This window comes from Podarcis liolepis (genome assembly GCF_965112155.1).
Source record: "Podarcis liolepis genome assembly, chromosome: 11".
In the NCBI taxonomy this organism is placed as follows: domain Eukaryota; kingdom Metazoa; phylum Chordata; class Lepidosauria; order Squamata; family Lacertidae; genus Podarcis; species Podarcis liolepis.
Genome location: NC_139565.1, coordinates 35327884 through 35347683, shown reverse-complemented (window position 1 = coordinate 35347683; position 19800 = coordinate 35327884). Strand labels below are relative to the sequence as shown.

Genomic DNA, 19800 nt, shown 5'->3' with positions numbered 1-19800 from the left:
CCATCACAGGTGGGGGCCCTTCAGATTCAAGCCCCTGCCCCGGCTCAGCCGGCCCTGGAGGCGGGGACTCCTGTGCAGGCTGGGATTCCTCCGGTTCAGCCTCTGAATCAGATTCCCAGGCCATCACAGTAAGTCAGTGTCAGTGATTCCTGTTGCAGATATTAATATTGTGCAGCTTGAAGTGGCCAGATGCCTTAAAAATGGGTCAGTACAAGTTACTTGTTGTTTACTGTTGTAACAATTGTTTTTTCAACATTTATCTTCTGTACCATGAAAATGAAACAGCCAAAAAAAAAACTCCACCGCCCTACAACTGGTTCTTTTTGGAGCGAAACATCGTCCAGAGCCATTCAATATTATTCAAAACTTTACTTGCAGAACATTCTTCAAAACAGAATAAAAACATCAAAGATACATCCAAACAGTTCCATAAAATATATGCTTATTCAAGCATAGGTTCAGTCTCTTCTTAAAAATAGCTTTAAACAGGATTGAGATCAAAACTTTGTCTCTCCTTCATTCCAGCCTCCATTCCAGCCTGAGGCTATGTGTTCCTGGAGAGCCATTTACACATCCTCACTCCACGGAGCCTGGGAAGAAAGATTCTAGCCACCACCCTTCCAAGATGGCGGATTTGCAATTCAATAGCCTCCCATGTGATCTAAATTTAAACACCTCATCATAGCTACCAGAGAGCAATTGTCGACTCATGAAGCAGCTCACAGAGCTCTTCTTGCTTTTCTTTAGCTTCAATGGAATTTTCCAGTTAAACCCTTCCATCAATACAATAGGCATTCTCCATTTCAGTGTCAGTTAAACAATTATACTTAACAATTCCCAACTGGTGGGCTATAGGTACCTTATTGGTGAGCTGCTAAATGTACCTGCATTTGAACCAGGGATGGCAAATTACAACTCCTACCATCCTGACCATTGGCTATGCTAGCTGCGGCTGATGGGAGTTGAAGTGCAACAACACATTTAATGAAAAGACCAGGAAAGGATGTGGCAGATGGTCATTCCCACGAAAGTGAGAAATCGGGAATTGCTGTGCAGGTCTTAAAATAGCTGTATGTTTCAGTTTCCTTGCTGTTCTGTTTTTCAAGGGTGTGAAGGAGCACAAGTGTGGGATCTGTGGCCGAGAGTTCACGCTACTCGCTAATATGAAGAGGCACGTATTAATTCACACCAACATCAGGGCCTACCAGTGCCATTTGTGCTTCAAGAGCTTCGTGCAGAAACAGACGCTCAAAGCCCATATGATTGTCCACTCAGATGTCAAGCCCTTCAAATGTAAGGTGAGTCCTTCAAAGACAGACAACCCAGTCTAACAGAATGGCATCCAAGTAGAAGGCAGTCCAGTAGAAGGCATGGCAAATAAAAATAGGAACGCCTTGTGCAGTAAATAGCAAAGTTGTAAAATAATACAATGTCTGTAGGTAAAACTCCTGACTGAATCCCTGTAGCTTCCATGGTGATTCAACCAGGTGAAAACTGGCAAGCGATTGTATTGTTTTTATTTATTTGTACACTGCCCTTCATCCAAAGATCTCAGGTGGTTCACAACACAAAAACACAAGATAAAAACACAAAATACATACAAAAACAATAGTAATAATATAACCTGAGACTCCATTTTGGCTCCTCAGCAGAAAATATGGGTTTAATTAATGAATTGGTTATGTATCTTATCACACTTTTCAGGAAAATAAACTCGCAAAGTGGAACACATAAAGCCAAACAACTTATCAAATAACCGTATGAAATCTACATTGTGTTTTGTTTTGTTTTCATTTCATTACATCTATGTCCTTCCTTCCTTCCATCACTGAGCCCAAGATGCTTCTCTGTGTGTAAAAGCAAAATAATAAATTCATTAGCTTTGCCACCCTTTAGTGATGCCCAAGTCTGCTTTATTAAACCTAACTGAACACTTAGTCCCTTAAAAAGAGGGACATTTGCATATTTTAGAAGAGACTAATTCTTGACAGCTCTTAAGAGTTAAGACATCCTGTGGTATTATTCATCACCATAAATGGTCCGTTCCTAAATCTTAATAGAGTTTTCACAGACAATAAATACTAAAAGAACCTTAGAATTTGTTCCACATCATTGATGTGAATTGTGTTTAAGAGAGACAGAAAGCAAAAAGACAGCCAGTTTTCAACTGAATGTGTGTTCTGGTGTACATACTGATGGCAGGTGAAGACTTTTCACTTTTCCCAGACAATGGGATAGGTTATAATGTCCCAAATACTGCTGGTGTTTGCATGGAAGCTCTTTTTTAATTTTTGTGCAGAAGAGTCTGCTAACATGTGGACATCTAGAGCCAGAGCCTGGAAGTGTGTTTGATGCCAGGGGCGGAACTAGGAGCGTTCCCCAATGGTCATATTTTGCCACATTTAGGCAAAGAGCATGTGAATGGGGTATAACAAACAACAGAATACCTCCATGCTGCTTTTTCATGTTTTGCCACTTTTGGAACGCTGGCTTAGTTGTGTTCTTGTTTGCTTCTCATGCCCTTCGTTCAAATGAGGAAGCTTTGAAGCTCAACTGTTAGGCTTGATCCTTTTTTTATTTCCTTTCAGTTTTATTCCTCATCTCGAGATTGCACTTTCACAGCACTTAGTATAATTGCTCGTCTGCTGATGATAAATATATCTGACATTTGCATAGCACATTTCATCCCAAAGGGAGGTCAAGGATGCTTAACAATTTGATATACTGGCTAAACACATGAATCAATCCATGCGTGTGGAAGTTGTTTTAGTTTTTTTATCAGAACCCAATACAAATGATGCTGAAACCTTAAGGCTGGGTGTATATTAACAAGATTGGATAGGGTGTTATCATATTTCAAACAGGATAAAGGAAATTAGTTAAACTCCCACTTAATCTGCACTGCAGGGTCATAAGAATTAAACTCCCAGAATTGGGTATCTGCTGCTTCATGAGACTAGCCAAAGCGTCGCTATGAGCTGAAGGAGAAGAACACACTGCTGCAATCCTGCACTTTATCTCCATTGCTCAGCTGCCCCCTTAGTTGGCAATTCCCTCTAAGTACACTGCCGCTTCAACCCATATTATTTGCTATGGCAGCCTTTGCCAACCAGATGCCTTCTAGATATTTTGGATTATAACCCCCATCAGCCCCACCCAGACCAGTATATATGCATAGACTATATTGCTCCAGGTATCAGCTGGAATGTGTTCTTTCTGTTGTGTGATGGAAGAGGCATTCACAACTTCTGCATGATCCGCAGTTTGCAGCCATTTGGGAAGTGATGCAGTGTCTATGCAAGGAAAGTTTATATTAAGAGAAAGTGAGTGTAAAAATGCATATATTTGTGAAAACAACATACAGAAATGCATTATATGATGTAAACTTGCTGGGCAAAATTGCACGGGAAAATGCGTATATTAAGGGAAATGCACACTTAAATGGTGGTGAATTTTTTTGAGGACTTAAAATAAATAAATGCAACCCTATGCAGAAAACTGCCAGGCTGAATTTTAGACTGGGAAACTGAAAGAAACTGGAATTTGAATAGATCTGTACATTCCTAGACCCAGCCAGCATGGCCAGTGATGAATAGGTATTAGAGCTGTAATCCAACAACATCTGAAGTGCCCCACACACCCCTTCCCTGCACCATAAGAATATAAGAAGAGCCTGTCAGATCAGGCCCATCTAGACCAGTACCTTCCTCCCACAATGGACAACCAGATGCCTGCAGGAAACCTGTAAGCAGAACCCGAGGAGAAGAGCACTCTCCCCTCCTGCTGTTTCCGGGAACTGGTATTCAGAAGCATTAATGCCTTGATCTATGGAGGAAAAAGGGACACGGGTGGCGCTGTGGGTTAAACCACAGAGCCTAGGACTTGCCGATCAGAAGGTCGGTGGTTCAAATCCCCACGACGGGGTGAGCTCCCATTGCTTGATCCCTGCTCCTGCCCACCTAGCAGTTCAAAAGCACGTCAAAGTGCAAGTAGATAAATAGGTACCACTCTGGCGGGAAGGTAAACGGCGTTCCCGTGCGCTGCTCTGGTTCACCAGAAGCGGCTTAGTCATGCTGGCCACATGACTCGGAAGCTATACGCCAGCTGCCTTGGCCAATAAAGTGAGATGAGCGCTGCAACCCCAGAGTCGGACATGACTGGACCTAATGGTCAGGGGTCCCTTTACCTTTACCTATGGAGGAAAAACATGGTAATCGTGGCTAGTAATAATCAATAGCCTTCTCCTCATGAACCTGTCTAATCCTTCTCTTAAGTCATCCAAACTGGAGATCATCTCTGCTTCCTGCGGGCGTGAGTTCCACAGTTTAACCATGCGCCCTGGGAAGAAATTTCTTTTATCTGTCCTGAATCTTCAAACATTTGTCTTCATTGGATGTCCATGAGTTCTAGCGTTTTGAGAGGAGAAAACCTTTTGCGCATATTTTTTTATGAACGTCTGTCATGTCACCTTTTCTCTAAAACATGCCCACTTCTCAGGGCATAAATGAATACGCCACTTGTATTCCCAGCACTGGGTTCATGATAAATCCTGAGCGTCCTGTTCCAGACAGGCAGTTTATGAAGTGATAAAATAAAGGAATGGCTAAACAAATAAATCAGAACAAAAACAAGGGAGCGGAGAATCAGACTGATCAGCTTTTCGAGGCTCTTCCTCTCCTGGACTTTAAGAACCTCCTAAGGAGTTTGGGCTCCATTAAGCCTCTTTGGCTGGCATTCAGTGAGTTAAGGCAATGACCAGATAGCCGCTGTTTTGGCAACAGGCTCCTCCTCAGCAGAAGGAAGGATATAGCTGTACGAACCGCTTGCTTAACAATGGCCTGCATGTCCCCAGGGAATGGCCTGCAAATAGATTTCATCTTGCTTTCTCTTGTACTTTTCAAAGCTTCCTGTTTTCTCACGGCCCTTTTGGACAGTTTACAGTCTTTCTCCTGCGCGCTCTCTCTCTCTCTCTCACTTTCAGGAAAGGAACACCCTTCTTATTAAACCTTCTTTAAAAAAAAAAAGAAGAAGGAAAGAAAGAAAAAAGGCTACAAAGGAAGGGCAACACAGCAGTGGCCTTTCTGCCTCATGGCAGGCTGCATTTTCTTGGCCTTGTTTCTCAGGGAAAAAGAAAACACCCGTCTTTCCTACAGAGCTAATCATGGCCACGCAGAACCCATACGTGGCTTGAGGGGAGAAGAAAGTCTTTGCCACTCATGTTTCCTCAGCCACAGAGCTGTTTCTCTCTCAGAAGCACTGCTGCCCACTGTCTTTTGGGGCAAGTCAATCTAGATGGCTCATTTCTTTATTTTAAAATAAACCTCCTTACAGCTTTTGCTTCTGAGTAAAGGTGGCGCTGTGGTCTAAACCACTGAGCCTTGGGCTTGCCGATCAGAAGGTCGGCAGTTCGAATCCCCGCAATGGGGTGAGCTCCCATTGCTCAGTCCCTGCTCCTGCCCACCTAGCAGTTCAAAAGCACGTCAAAGTGCAAGTAGACAAATAGGTACCACTCTGGCGGGAAGGTAAACGGCGTTTCCATGTGCTGCTCTGGTTTCACCAGAAGTGGCTCAGTCATGCTGGCCACATGACCCAGAAGCTGTACGCCGGTTCCCTCAGCCAGTAAAGCGAGATGAGCGCCGCAACTCCAGAGTCGTTTGCGACTGAACTTAACTGTCAGGGGTCCCTTTACCTTTACCTTTACTAAAGGATGGGGAAGAAAGGATGATCCAGTTCATGCTTAAAAAGGCAAACTTTCCCAATTCACAGGTTACAAAACAAGGTGCGAACTGAAACCCAGTCACTTCAAAAAGTGAAATTTGCACTTCCCCAGATTTTGCTGTGCAGTTTTCCGGCCAAGCAATGTGTGCTCATTTGCACATGCTGAAAACAAATAGTGCCAAAATAATAACACAAAATGCATTTTATCAGGGAAAATTGCTTTTGAAAATGTGCACGTTTGGCAAAATTACACAGAAAATGTTAACCTTAGGAGAAATTTGTGCCAATATGCTTATGAATTTTCAGGAGGAGTTTTTTTTAATATAAAAGTTGCACAAACTGATGTGGAAATTAAGATTGGAAAAATGAGAAACTGAAAGAAATTGAAATTGACCAATTTGCTCATCCCTGCTTGCGGTTTTGCTAACACAAGGCTGCCACTGAAGCAGCTCTGAATCACATGAATAATATTATAAAATCCTTTGCCAATCCTTTGTCAATGCTGCCAAAGACTTGAGTTTTGCACCTTGAAAATGAGTTACATTCAGTCACTGTAACCTGGTGCTAAGTTAGGTGCTTCTATATTTTGCAAAGCTGCAGTCCTTTGTTACAGTTTCCTAAAAGTTCCAAAAATCCATTGAGCAAGTCTGTAACTATCTTACATTAAGGTTGTAATATTGTATGCACTTTCTTGGGAGATAGTCCCACTGAATTCAGTGGGATCCATGCCCAAGTAGCTATGCATGGAATTATGCAGCAAGTGTTTTATGGGTTTTACCCATTCTTCTTCTTCTTCTTCTTCTTCTTCTTCTTCTTCTTCTTCTTCTTCTTCTTCTTCTTCTTCTTCTTTCCATTTAGAAATGCTTACTATCTGATTATTTCAATGTGGTTTACAATAGATAAACACACACACACACATACACATATATATGCATAAGAAGTGCAACAAAACCCATGTCAAATTATTTACCTGGGGGGAAAAATGAAGCAAACTTTCTCTATATAAGTCAGAAAGCATTCTGAGGCAGTATAATGTAAACCTTCAACCAACAAAATACACGTTGTTCATACAACCCCTCCATCCATCTTACTTGCTGTCCATTCCATGCAACCACTCCAGTCATTCTCATGCATTATGTCTGCCAACCAACCAGTCTTAGATGAGCCACTTGTACACCACGAATATTACAATCCACATACAAATGATTGCAGCCAAGCAAACACATGTAAGATACTCTCCCCACTATTGGAGTCATGCCCTTACACCCATTGGACCATCTGATACTTCACCCCCATCTCTGAACTGAGAAGAGCCCAGATCTATACCAGAGCAGGCTCTCACCCTGGGGTATAAAAGCTACTTCTACCCCCTCATTCCTAACTACATAATCGTATTCGACATGGTACTGCACAACCTCAGTTCCTGGTAAATAACCAATCAGCACTGGTGGCAGACACAAATAACTTAGCCATAAATGTGTCTTGAGTTACGCAGTGTGGACACACATCATATTTGACTGTTTAATCCTAAACAAAAAGAACTAGAGTGTGGCAACTATGATAATTACTCGTTTGTGATAGACCTGTCCTCCACAAATTTAAAGCCATCCAATCCAGTGTCTGGCAATGAATTACACACACAGTGGTGCACCCACGTCTTGTGGTAGTAAAGAAAATCAAGGACAGCAATGAAATGACGGTGTTGTCCTAACTAGAGCAAATAGGGAGATCCCCGGCCACGTCCTGCTTTAAATAAGGCAGGCCACACCCCCAGAGCCAGCCAATTGGCTGCCCAGGAGGTGACACGGCCGGGAATCCCCCCAGTAGTTCGGGGGGTGGGTTCTAGCTGCCGTGCGCATGGTGGGGCCGTGAAGCCCGCAACTCCACCTCCTCTGAAGGGCGGAAGTGGCTTTGTCTCACTTTTGTCAATTTTTTTTTCGTTTTTGCAAATGATGGGTGACCATCAGGCTTCATAGCTCTTTCTCTTTCCTAGTTTTTATTCTCTTTCATCTCTGCATGCTTTACCTGCATAAGATTCCATAATCGTTTTTTAAATTTTCATTGTTTGTTTCGTAACATGAATTCTGGCCATGTAACCGATGCTACATTTTGGTTCGTGTAATTTTAGTTATCTGACAACAGACATATGATATACATGTATGTATATGTTACAGTGTCAATGTGTACTCTGTCTGTGTGTATGTGTGTAACTTTAAGCAGAAGTGACCCTTTTTTCTCATTCACCACATGGATCACCTAAATAATCCAAATTGATCAAAATCTTATTTTGCTCCTGTGCATTTTTAACCCCACCCACTCCTCCTGCCAACAAGGAAGAGGAGGAGGCCATCTGCATGTTGTCAAACACATTTTCTCTCCAGCAAGACTTGGTGGGAGCTGTTGCCAGTCCTTACAAAAACTAGCTTCCTCCTCCAAAAAACAACAACAATTTAACTAAAATGAATATTAATAATTTCAGTTTCCTATGCCCAACAATCCACAGAGAGATTTTCTGCCATAATGTTGGAACCTAAGGTGAAGAGGGGGTAATAAATGTATAAGCAATAACATGCCAATAATCTTTTCATCTCCCTTCCTTCCCATGACATTCAAAAGTTTTGATTCACAACAAAGGCAAATAACTGCACACCCAAGAGAGCAAAGACAGTGTTAAGGACTCCTAGAAAAATGCTTGATAGATGGCGAAAGAATGGCTTTGGGTGGGGCTGCTCTGGGTCACCACCACATACAGAAGCATGACCAAATCTAGGATTAATGAAGAAATGGAGGCGTCGTGAGGCCTGAAGAGGAAATCCATAACCTTCCTCTTCATCTGTTTTATTTCCCTGCAGCATTCCAGACATTCTTTCCCTTGACAATAGGGGTCCTGATTCTGGCCACATTCATCTCAGTTTCATATGCCATCTCCTGGAAAGAGGCAGCTCTGCTCTTAGGATTAAGCCCTGTGTGTATATCTGATTGAATCTACGAAATTCCCCACAGTCCCAGAGGCCATTTAAAACACTGCACTGCAGCAAACCTAGGTCTTCCCTCAAGTAGCCATAGCTAGATCCACACAACAGCATTTGCTTTAAAACACTTGCTTGTTATATTTGTATTTTGCATTTTAAACTCTTAGGTACTTAGGTGCACTTCCAGTAGCTCCTGTGCAACTTTCAGCCTAATCCTCAGTGAGTGAGCATGGAAAGCCTTTAGCTCCTTCAGGGATGTCCCAAGGCATTTTGCTGCCTGACGCAGAGGACAAGATGGCGTCCCATTCCATATTCTGAAGATGACTGGTTCAGCAGTCGAATCTTAATTTCACAGTGGTAACATGAATAGCGGCTTGATCGTCTAACATCTTGCCACCACTCCCCACCCCATGACATCTGGCACCTGAGGCAGCTTACTCAGTCTGCCTCATGTTAGGGTCAGCCCTGCTATCCAGAAGCTAGGGCTGAATTTTGGCCTGTTATAGAATTACTTCCACAAACTGGGTGCCTGGTTAAATCAAGTTTTATTTATTCAGTCATTCATTCATTCATTTATCAAATCTATATGCTACCCCACCCCACCTCAGTTCCTTGTGTTAGACATGGGCTGTGAACACACTATACATTTAAAACACAATTGAAATACACTCCTTTCCCTCAGAGAACTGTGGACACTGTAGTCTATCCCTCACACTTAACAACTGCCAGCAACCCTTAACAAACTACAGCACCCAGAGTTCTTTGAGGGGAGAAAATGTGCTTTGAAAGTGTTTTAAATGTACATAGCCTTACATTGATGTGGGGCCTATTCATCTATAAACCCAGCTTTAAGGGAGGGATGGGATTGTTCTCCCGGTGGTTTTTAGGAAGAAGAAACTACTCGGATTTCCCCTGTAAGCACAGTCTATGATAAGCTGTGGAACTCTCAAGAAGCTGTCTCAGCTGCAAGGGGCTCTATCTCAAGAAAATAAAATGATCCCTGTGTATCTGCAGAATAAATCACTTTGATTGTCATTGGTCTTTTGACAGCTGTGCGGAAAGGAATTTAATCGAATGCATAATTTAATGGGGCACATGCACTTGCATTCAGACAGCAAGCCGTTCAAATGTCTCTACTGTCCCAGCAAATTCACCTTGAAGGGGAACCTTACCAGACACATGAAAGTCAAACACGGAGTGATGGAAAGAGGATTTCGGTCTCAAGGTAAATGGCCAGCAAGCTGGGCTGATTTTTGCATTAGATTTAATAATTCCAAACTACTTATACAGTAGCATCTAAAAGGCAGTTTGCGTGTCTGTGTAAACCTAATTGAAGCAGACCTTGCTAAATAAGAGAATGGCTAGCCAAGTCTAAGGAAGAAAGACAGACCCAGTTGTGTCCTGTTGCTGCACAGATAAAAGAAGACTGCACGACCCGGAAGCAATTAAGGGTCAGTGTTCATCACATAACCTGCTCTGCTTTTTCAGGTGTTGAGATGACACTTAAAGGGTTGTCTGGTATTGTAGTAAATTATTGCAAGTTAGGCTCTGCATTGTCATATCTTCGGTTCAGGACCACAGCAGGCTTGATGCCAATATTGCATTGTAAACTTTTTAAAATATATCTTGCATTTTATGTGAAGGAAAGCAACATGGATTTTCACCCAATCACCATGCAAAGAATGCTACTGTATTTATGCTGTGGCTCCGTGAATTGCTGCAGCTATAAAATCAAGCTGCTAGTATTATTGACATCACACCGCAATGCTTGGCTGAGGTAGCTGGATTTGACCAATAAAACTGAATGGTCTAAATTGGCTCCCAAATGTTAGAGCTCAGTCTGCTTTGTAGATTTGCCTACCTGTGTAATGAAGGTGGATGTCTAAATGGATGTTCTGATTAAGGCTGTCCAATAATTTTAGGAGTCAGACTCAGGAGTGGCCAGCATGGTGCTATGGAGCCAACCCCCCAATATGTAACTGCTTATCTGGATGGGGTAGAGTGGCAACAAGGCAGAGACTGTGTAGTCACAGCAGTGGAGCCAATCCAGCACTCCTGTCAGTGTGTTCATACAGAACTATGGCAGAACAGGTTACAAATATCACATTACTGATTCTCCCCTCCCCCCAAATCATACAATTAGGCTGCTTCAGCCCAACCCATGGGATTTCAGACTTAATAATCCAAAATATTAAGACTTTTTTTTAAAAAATGGGGAGGAGCCCTAAATCCCACTTCACATTGGTATGATGTTCACATTACAAATTTAAATAACACATTTGGGAATTGCTTGTTGAACAGAAAATTAAAGGTGTTCCACAACCAATGCAACCATGACACCATTGCTGTGCTTTCATATGTCATGAAACTGGGCCTTTTCCACGGCAGTCGAAGCTGGTACTGAGTACTGCTGGGACAGATGCTGTTTCCTCTGTGCTAGGGATGCCAAGCAGATCAGCAGGAAGCCCCCTTACCTCCCCACTTCCATTATTTGCAAGATAAACAGATAGAAACAAAGGGACACAAGCTGAAATATTCATCCTAGAATCACAACTCTGAGTTATTTTGATTATAAAATGGGTGTAGGGCTGCAAATATATTTGCTAACACAATCATCTTTTTTTATTATTAAAAAAAACCCCTCTTATAGGACATGGAAGGGAACGAATAAGAACCTCACAAACAGATGCCTCAAGGAGCCTGGAACAGGAAGAACCCTTTGACCTTTCCCAAAAAAGCCAAGGGAAAGGACTTTCATTTCACTCTGATGGGGAAAGTGCCAAAGGAAGCTCGTGTCATGAGGAAGATGAAGACAACTGCTATGGGGTGGAGCCGCAGAGCCCTGCCATGTACCACAGCAAGAGCAAGCATGATCTTTCCAGCCAATCAGGACTCAAGATGAAAGACTTCAGAGAGTCATACTGTGATGAGAAAGAGAAAATCCTGGATTCAAAATGTGAGGAGAGGAAAGAGAACAACGGGAACCAGAACCGAGGAGAAAGAGACTTTGCAAATTATGACGGAAGGCATATGGGCTTTAGCCACTTTGAGAATAATAGACTCACTCAGTCTCTCTCTGACTACTTGTATTTTCAACATAGAAACAAGAGTTTGAAGGAGCTGCTGGAAAGGAAAATGGAAAAGCAAACCGTTTTTCTGGGTATCTAAAAGGACACATGTAAGCCTAGCGCTAGGAAAGAGAAGTTCCTTCATAGTTTTCATTACCATGAGCTGTAATCTAACAAGACTGGCAAATGATGAAAAAGAGAATAAGCATAAATAATTTAAGGCAATTTTCATCCGTCATTCACTTGTCCCTATTTTTATACAATAATGTCATAGATACAATGATGTCATATATAGCAATCTAGTCTATAAGCTTCTTTCCAATAATTTCCCTCAACATTCTGACCCGGTCCATGCACGCAGCAGAGTGAAATGAACAAGTCCTGAAATAGTGGAATAGATTGCATAGGAGGCGTCATGATTTGAATGTTCTCCTGGATGTGCTGTAACCTTTTGTTGTTGTTGCTTTATTTACTTAAAGATATTGGCTATTCCATATTTTTGCTCTAACTTCCTGGTGTTTTAACTGTCAGGTGTACCTTACAGGACTCAATTCCTGCTTGAGGAATTCCCTTGGGCATCTGGTTGGCCACTGTGAAAACAGGGTGCTGGACTAGATTCTTCTTAAGTTTTTATGGTCAATGGACATTTCAGCTTGCAGACCTGTGAGTGGCTTTGCATTCCCTCACAGCAACACTGCTGCAGAACTACCGTACTGTTTAGCATTCTTCATGGGAAGCCATGGTGGTGTGAAACCAACAGAAGTCAGTAATGTAGATATGGCCTTAGAGAAACATCTGAAGTGCTCAGCAAATTCAGAATGCTTTACTTAAGAGCAGGCGGTACATAACACAGAGATTCTGGGAAGCTAAGTAGGATTCTGCAAGGTACAGCAGAATAGAGCAGACAAGTGGAAAACTCAAAGGAAATATTGATCATAGCTCATGATGAAAGGATGTGGCTAGGACAACAAAGGGTATCAGTAACATGATGATCAATTAACAAATGGGTTTGGCCTTAGAACAGCTGACTCAGGAGAGCTCAGATGCACTTGGAGACTGGTAAAAAATAAAGATCACCTGGGTCCACTGTAAACCGCTATGCAATACAAAGGCAGACTTCTGATTATTTGAAGTATATCAACATTTTTTAGGATATCCCATTATGGGATAAAAGATCAGGCAGGTCCCAATTAATTTCATTATGAATTTACTCTGGTTATAATTTTGTCCCTTGCTCCCCTGCTATCCTCAACATGTTATTTCTAAGTTACCGGCAGTGGCGTAGCGTGGGTTGTCAGCACCCGGGGCAAGGCAAGTAATTTGTGCCCCCTAATCCGTGGATTTGCGCCCCTAACCTGTGGATTTGCGCCCCCTAACCCTAACCCCCAGATGTTGCGCCCGGTGCGGCCGGCCCCCCCTGCACCCCCCACGCTACGCCACTGGTTACCGGTATTTGTCTCAGTCTGTTGCAGCCTCTTCTCTTCTCTTCTCTTCTCTTCTCTTCTCTTCTCTTCTCTTCTCTTCTCTTTTCTCGAGACCTTTGTGCTGGTTCCAGTTTCTTTGCATCTTCCTGTTTCCATAGTGTTGCTGCATTTGGCTGTTGATCATGGGTAGGGAACCTGCATCCAGGTCCCCTCAGCCCCAGCCTTCATGTCCGATAGTCAGATGAGTTCAGATAAGGTGGGAGTTCCAAACATCTGGAGGGCAACCGGTCCCTCATCCCTGCTGTAGACGGTGCAAATCTGAAAAGTGCAATTTAAAATATAGTATTTATTATGCCAAGGAGAGTATTTAATAAAGTCTTGCCAGGTGTACAATAACACGTTGCGTCTGCTTAGCTGAATAGGAAATAACAGCATTAACAGTATGTATTCTTGTATCTGTGCATTGATTTGTGTGTGTATGTGTTTTAAACAACACCTGACAAGTGGGATCCAACCCAAATTCCAGTATATTTCTTGATAGCCAGTAGCTCATCTGAAATGTTACATGTCAAATATATTTTGTTAATTTAAAACAAACAAATAAATATATATATATCAAAGGTGCTGCTGTAGTTTGCATCAAGCCCTCCTAGCAATTTCAATTGTCTCTGTCCTGATAAAACAACTGGTCCATGTTTCTCATGGTTATACTGTTACATGTTGCTCATACTTTCCCAATTGGGAGATGTTCCAGGAGCAGCACTTACCTGGTTATGTGTTTTTTTGGTGGGTATTTTTTTAAAAATATATGAATTTATTTACAAACATATAGGATGGGCATAGGTGGACAACCAGCAAATCAACTGCCTACACCATAACTGTTATAGTTACTTGGTTGCAATGAGGGCCCTGTTTTTGTCACAAAAATAGTCAGAACCTCGTCAACAAAGAACATTATGAACATAGGAATCTGCCTTAAATTCAGTCCATCTACCTCAATACTATCTACACTGACTGGCAGAGTCTCTCCCAACCCTACCTGGAGGGGGCAGGGATTGAACCTGGCATCTTCTGCAAACAAGGCAGAAGCTCTAATACAGAACTACAACCCTTCTCCAAGGTTCACAAGTAAATGCAGTTGCAAATAGGCACCCTGCTTTGAGGGGAAGACTGGCACAGGTATCTGGAATTAAGTCTGTGGGTATATACTCTCTAGCCAAGAAGTAGGTTGACACACCTAGCACCCAAAATCAGTAAATCGATTTGCAAAGAGCTTCCATGACTGTGTGCAATTGAAAAGAACAGAATTATATAGGCCCAGCCACACGACAGCTGTAAGGGTGCTTACACCTCACAATGGGGGGACCAGTGTGAGGCCTGAGGAAGAGAAGGAACCTATCAAAACGATGGTGAACATCAACTTCATAAGCTAAAGGTGATGGATTGTACAATTCTATTCCTGTTTAGGAAATGTCAAATGCCAACGATATAGCTTTGGAAGGGAAAGGGCGAATGAGAATAACACAAGCTTTGTGGATATTTCCCTGTGTACCTTATCCTGAGTGAAAGAAGGGGAAACTCAAGTTTGGCTCTCCTTGCTCTGCTAAATGTTTGTGTTGCTCCTTACAAGAGCAGGGATTATTTATGCATTAATTGCCTTTAGGGGTGTCGGAGAAATTCCATTCGGCACACATTAAAAGCGGAATCTATCAAATTCATACTTTCCCAAACAATATGTGCATCGAAACACAGCCAACCTTCAAAAGTCACACTTATCTGAATAATGCGATGCAATTCTTTAACCAAACGGTGGTTACAAAAATGCTTATATGAGAGGAAAGTGTTCACAAAAATGAAGATATTAAAGAAAGTAATGTACATAGTGCACTATATCAGCTAACACAGGAACACACAGGAGCAGAGGCCGGCCAAATAAGTTGGCAGCCCTTTTGTGAAATGCCAACTGGAACCACTGGCTACTTCCCATAGCATACTCAGCTATTTTCCCCTGTGAGTAGATTTACTTGTAGTTAATGCTCTGGCCAAACATCCCACGGAACACTTGGTGTGAGGGGGGTATAATGAGTCCCTCATTAAAGAGGTGCTCACTTTCCTCAGAAAGCACTCACTGTTCCTCAGAAGAAACAGGAAGTGGAGGCCTGATTAGGGGACATAAGCTTCATCATCTGTTTCCAGGTCTTAACCTATGGCAGGGGTAGCTAACATTGTGCCCTTCAGATGTTCTGAAATACTAGTCCTATTAGCTCTAGTCAGCATAGCCAATGGTCAGGGATGATGTGAGTTGTAGTCCACAACGTTTGGAGGGCACCACATTCACTATCTCTGTCCTAGGAGAAAGCCATCCTTCAACACTGACTAAGAAGCTGGTGACTATGAGGCCCCACTGATCCAAAGCCAAGTAGCCATTGTGGAGCTCTGGCAGCTCTGCTTGTCTACTGAAACCTGCAAAGGCAGAAGGTGCACCAAATAGAGATGCCAGAGGGCTGTATCTGTCCATTGACTTGCATGGGGCCAAATAGCTTAATGGGCATGAGAAGTGCCTGTTCACCAGGCCTCACCTGCAAAAGAGGAATACCTATCAACTGCCCCAGAAAAAACAGGAAATCCCATTTCCCTCCCCTTGTGAGCAGATGGCAGCCATTTTGGATGCCTTGCTCTCGTGTGATTTCGGCCTGAGATATTGCCCTGAGTCTGCAATATTGCACTGGGCCTCCAAACACGCATGTTTGGGTGCTATGCCCCCCAAAAAGCACTTTTCCCAGGTCCGCAATCTCAGCAGGTCGCATGACCCACTCGGGATTTCAGATCTGGAAGATGGTGTCCCGAATTTGGGCCACATTATGTTGGAGGGTATGAAGAGGCAGTGATGGCTCCCGACATGGTTGGCTTTAAAAGAGAATTAGACAAGTTCTTGGAGGATACAGCTATCAGTAGCTACTAACACTGATGTTGATGTTTATCATCTAGTGTTGGAGGGAGTATGTTTCTGAATAGCAGTGGCTAGAAACCTCAGGATTGGACAGTGCTGTTGTGCTTATGTTGTCCAAACTTCTCGTAGGTATCTTGCTGGCCACTGTGGGAACAGGAATTTGGACTAGATGGTCACTGGCACCAGAAAAATAGTTGTTTGGCTGGCCACATGCCCCCCACTCTGGTGCCACCCATGAACTGGCCTGATCCAGCAGACTCTCCTTATGTTATTATGTATGTTCCCAGGATGCAGCCCTGGCTTTTCACTGGAACCTGCCCTCCAAGTTCTGTCCAGAGATAATTTACGGTGTCAAAGTTAAAGTACTTGCTTATATCTCTTCAGAGCAACAAAGCCTGGCTGGGGCTCTGAAAAATCCGCCGTGAAAAGAAAACAGTTCTGATCTAAACAATGATCTGAACACACGTGACGAAACACACTCAGCCTCTCCACATTTGTGAGGCAAAGGTTAGCCATTGTAGCTCTGTGCATAGTTCATTTCAGGGAACAACATGAATGGGGGAAGGCTTTGATTGTATGTTTTGTGAACACTGTAAACTCATTCAGCATGTGGAGGAAGCTCTGTGTCTTTGATAGCTGGGAGTGACCAGCGCAGTCCCATGTGGCTCAGTATCAGTGGCTCTCGGTGTTTCCTCTTTGTTAAAGGCAACAACAAATTTTGAGGGGAAAAGGCACTTGATCCCCTTTTCTCATGATTTACTAGTGTCATTTTTGTGGACACTTGAACTGGGTCCACCTTGAATCATAGGGTTGTGTCCAGCTAAGTTCTACACAGAGTAGACATGCTGAAATTAACAGACCTAAGTTAGTCCCATAAAGGACTGATAGAAATGGCCTGAAATCTAACCCACTGCTATAGAAAGATCCTTATGAACACACCACATATACAGAACTAGGCTGTGTAAGATCTCTAGGATAATGAGTGTAGAGAAAAGGATAGAGAAGCACAACCCCTCTTTCTCAACTACTTTTCACGGACACATTATTTAACACTGGGAGATTTATTTTACAGAATGATAGTGGGAGACATCAGGCAGGACAGTTGTTCAGATCACCTGGCCAGTTTTTTTCCATGATGCATTGCTGTTTATAGCAGATGGCCATATAGCTCAACAAATGCAAATGCGATGTAAATCAGTGTCTTCTTCTTTCATCCACACTTTTGGGAAATGTGTCCCCTCTGTGTAGTTCACTTGGATTGAGCATGGTGTTGATGATGCCAAGGCTGCATGTTCAATCCCCCGTATGGGACAGGTGGGTTACTTCTAGTGTGATATGCAACCAACACTATCTGCCTTTGCCCCATGGATGAAAAATATTAATTACAAATTAACTGATGATTAAGCTGCATATAAATCCCGCTGGCTAATTAATTAAATAACACCAGTTTTAAATGCCACTTCTTCTCATGGAATTCAAGGTGGCATACACAGGAGATCACAGCCTGTCCCTCACTGACTAGAGCCAATTCTCTGTAGCTTCCACACAGTTGCGCTGTGCGCATGCATGCATGGTCTCAGTGTGGGTTTGAAGAGCAGTAATTGTTCTCCACTGCAAACATGTATATCAAGGGTGACCAGCTTGTGGACTTCCAGTTACTGTTGGATTCTTATCAGACCCAGCTAGCTAGCATAGTGAGAGCTAGTGAGATCCATCTGGGGTAGGGTGGGAAGTACTGACACAGATGCTTCTCCAATACTGCTACATAAGGCAGTGGAGGAGGATACTACCCTCTGCTATAGCTAGCTTATTACTTATGTGCAGAGCCTCAGGAGCTTGTTGGATCTTTGACTTAAAAAAAAAAGAAAGGGGGGCAAACATTTTTCACGCCTTAGACCTCTAGCTTGTAACAATGATGGGATGAAAACACTCAGTCCCAAGGAAGAGTTTTTCTTTTCAGTTTATAATTTATCTGTATGGTTATTCTTTGAGACCACGATCAAACACCTTCTCGTAGCTGGAAATGGACCAGCAGAGATCTCCAGCTGCGCGTTGCAAACATACAAGTATTCAGCTGCCAACATCAACAGTCTTAGTGCTCACGTACATCTTGGGTTCAGTTTTGAAAAATAACTCCACCCACATTCCTAGGCAGATGTGTTGCTATGGAAAGCATATGCGGGCACTAACTGGGAGGGAAGCAACCCTATGCTCACTTAGCTGGAAGTAAGCCCCAGTGAGCACAGTGAGAATTACTTCTGAATAGACACATATAGGGTTGTGCACGATCATACTCAAGCCAGGGTCTAACTGTTGATGCCTGAAGCTTAAGCAACTTGAATGCAGCCTGCTCTAATTCTTGTTCCTGAATATTTATTGAAAGGCAATAGATTTCCCTGTAAGAATTGTTTTTAAGGTGCCTCTTCAGATTTGTCAAGAAATATCTTCCCTCCAGCCCTGCCAAAGAGAGCCCTTGGTTCTCAATCTAAGTAGTCTGGGGGACTGGAGAGAAGAAGGGAAGCAGGTTCTGGTCTCATTTGTTGGTCAGCAGACTAAGAGCTTAAGGTTTATTAGTGGGGTATGAGAGCTGAAAATAAGGCCAATATATGCCACCTCTGGCAACCAATGCGCTCCTTGGGTTTCAGATAGTACATGGGTAAAGGTAAAGGTAAAGGTAAAGGTAAAGGGACCCCTGATCATTAGGTCCAGTCATGACCAACTCTGGGGTTGCGGTGCTCATCTTGCTTTATTGACCAAGGGAGCCGGCATACAGCTTCCGGGTCATGTGGCCAGCATGACTAAGCCACTTCTGGAAAACAAGAGCAGCGCACGGAAATGCCATTTACCTTCCTGCCAGAGCAGTACCTATTTATCTACTTGCACTTTGCGCTTTCGAACTGCTGGGTTGGCAGGGGCAGGGACTCATCCCGTCATGGGGATTCAAACTGCCGACCTTCTGATCGGCAAGTCCTAGGCTCTGTGGTTTAACCCACAGTACCACCCACATCCCTTAGTACATGGGTAGATGAGTCTAAAAATCCCATGACACAAATTTTCACAGCCCTTTAGCAGCTATGGTGGCTCATTTACCAGAACGAATGTATTTAGCATTAACTATGGAAGTGTGTAGGGTGGCGCTGTGGGCACACACATTTATTGGAGGCTGGATCTGTTGCCCCTCTGGATCCTGGCATCCAAGGCAGTCTCCTCACCTTGCCTCATGGGTGGGCTGGCCCTGCCAGCCAAACAGTCTGGCTTAATACGAGCCAGCTTTCCTGATTCCTCTTATCCACACCTTGACTGCTTTCAAATGCAGCTCTTTCCTCACTGAAACATATAGCCTTTAGCATGAGAAAGTTTCAGCATCCCTCATATTCAGGGTAGGTGAAAAAGTGATTGTCAATGCACAGTTGCCTTGTTGGCTATGGAGCTGGATGCATGCAGCAAAGGTGTCTCGGGACCCTTGAACCCAAATGACTTACTGGCTGCCAGATAATGGGAGATAAAAGCCGTCCGACAAATGTCTGCCTTGATCTGTCCTTTTTGATTCAGAGCTGAACAGATGGCAGCCTATAAACAGTTGTGCTGGAGTTATGGCTAGATAGCATCAGCTCTCGAACAGAGAACAAGTGGGACGCAGTTCAGCAGCAGTTGAATTTTGAGTGGCA

General features: G+C 43.2%; 1 protein-coding gene across 2 annotated transcripts in view; it reads left to right on the top strand.

The window, feature by feature from the left end:
- Positions 1–12250, top strand: part of ZNF366 (zinc finger protein 366) — a 36176-nt gene extending 23926 nt beyond the window's left edge. For both annotated transcript variants that reach the window (XM_083465297.1, XM_083465298.1), the window contains exons 4-6: positions 1107–1298; positions 9741–9915; positions 11341–12250. In XM_083465297.1, the coding sequence (XP_083321423.1) occupies positions 1107–1298; positions 9741–9915; positions 11341–11858 (885 nt within the window). In that variant the 3' untranslated portion in view covers positions 11859–12250. The remainder of the gene's footprint in view (positions 1–1106; positions 1299–9740; positions 9916–11340) is intronic.
- The last annotated feature ends 7550 nt before the right edge of the window (positions 12251–19800 follow it).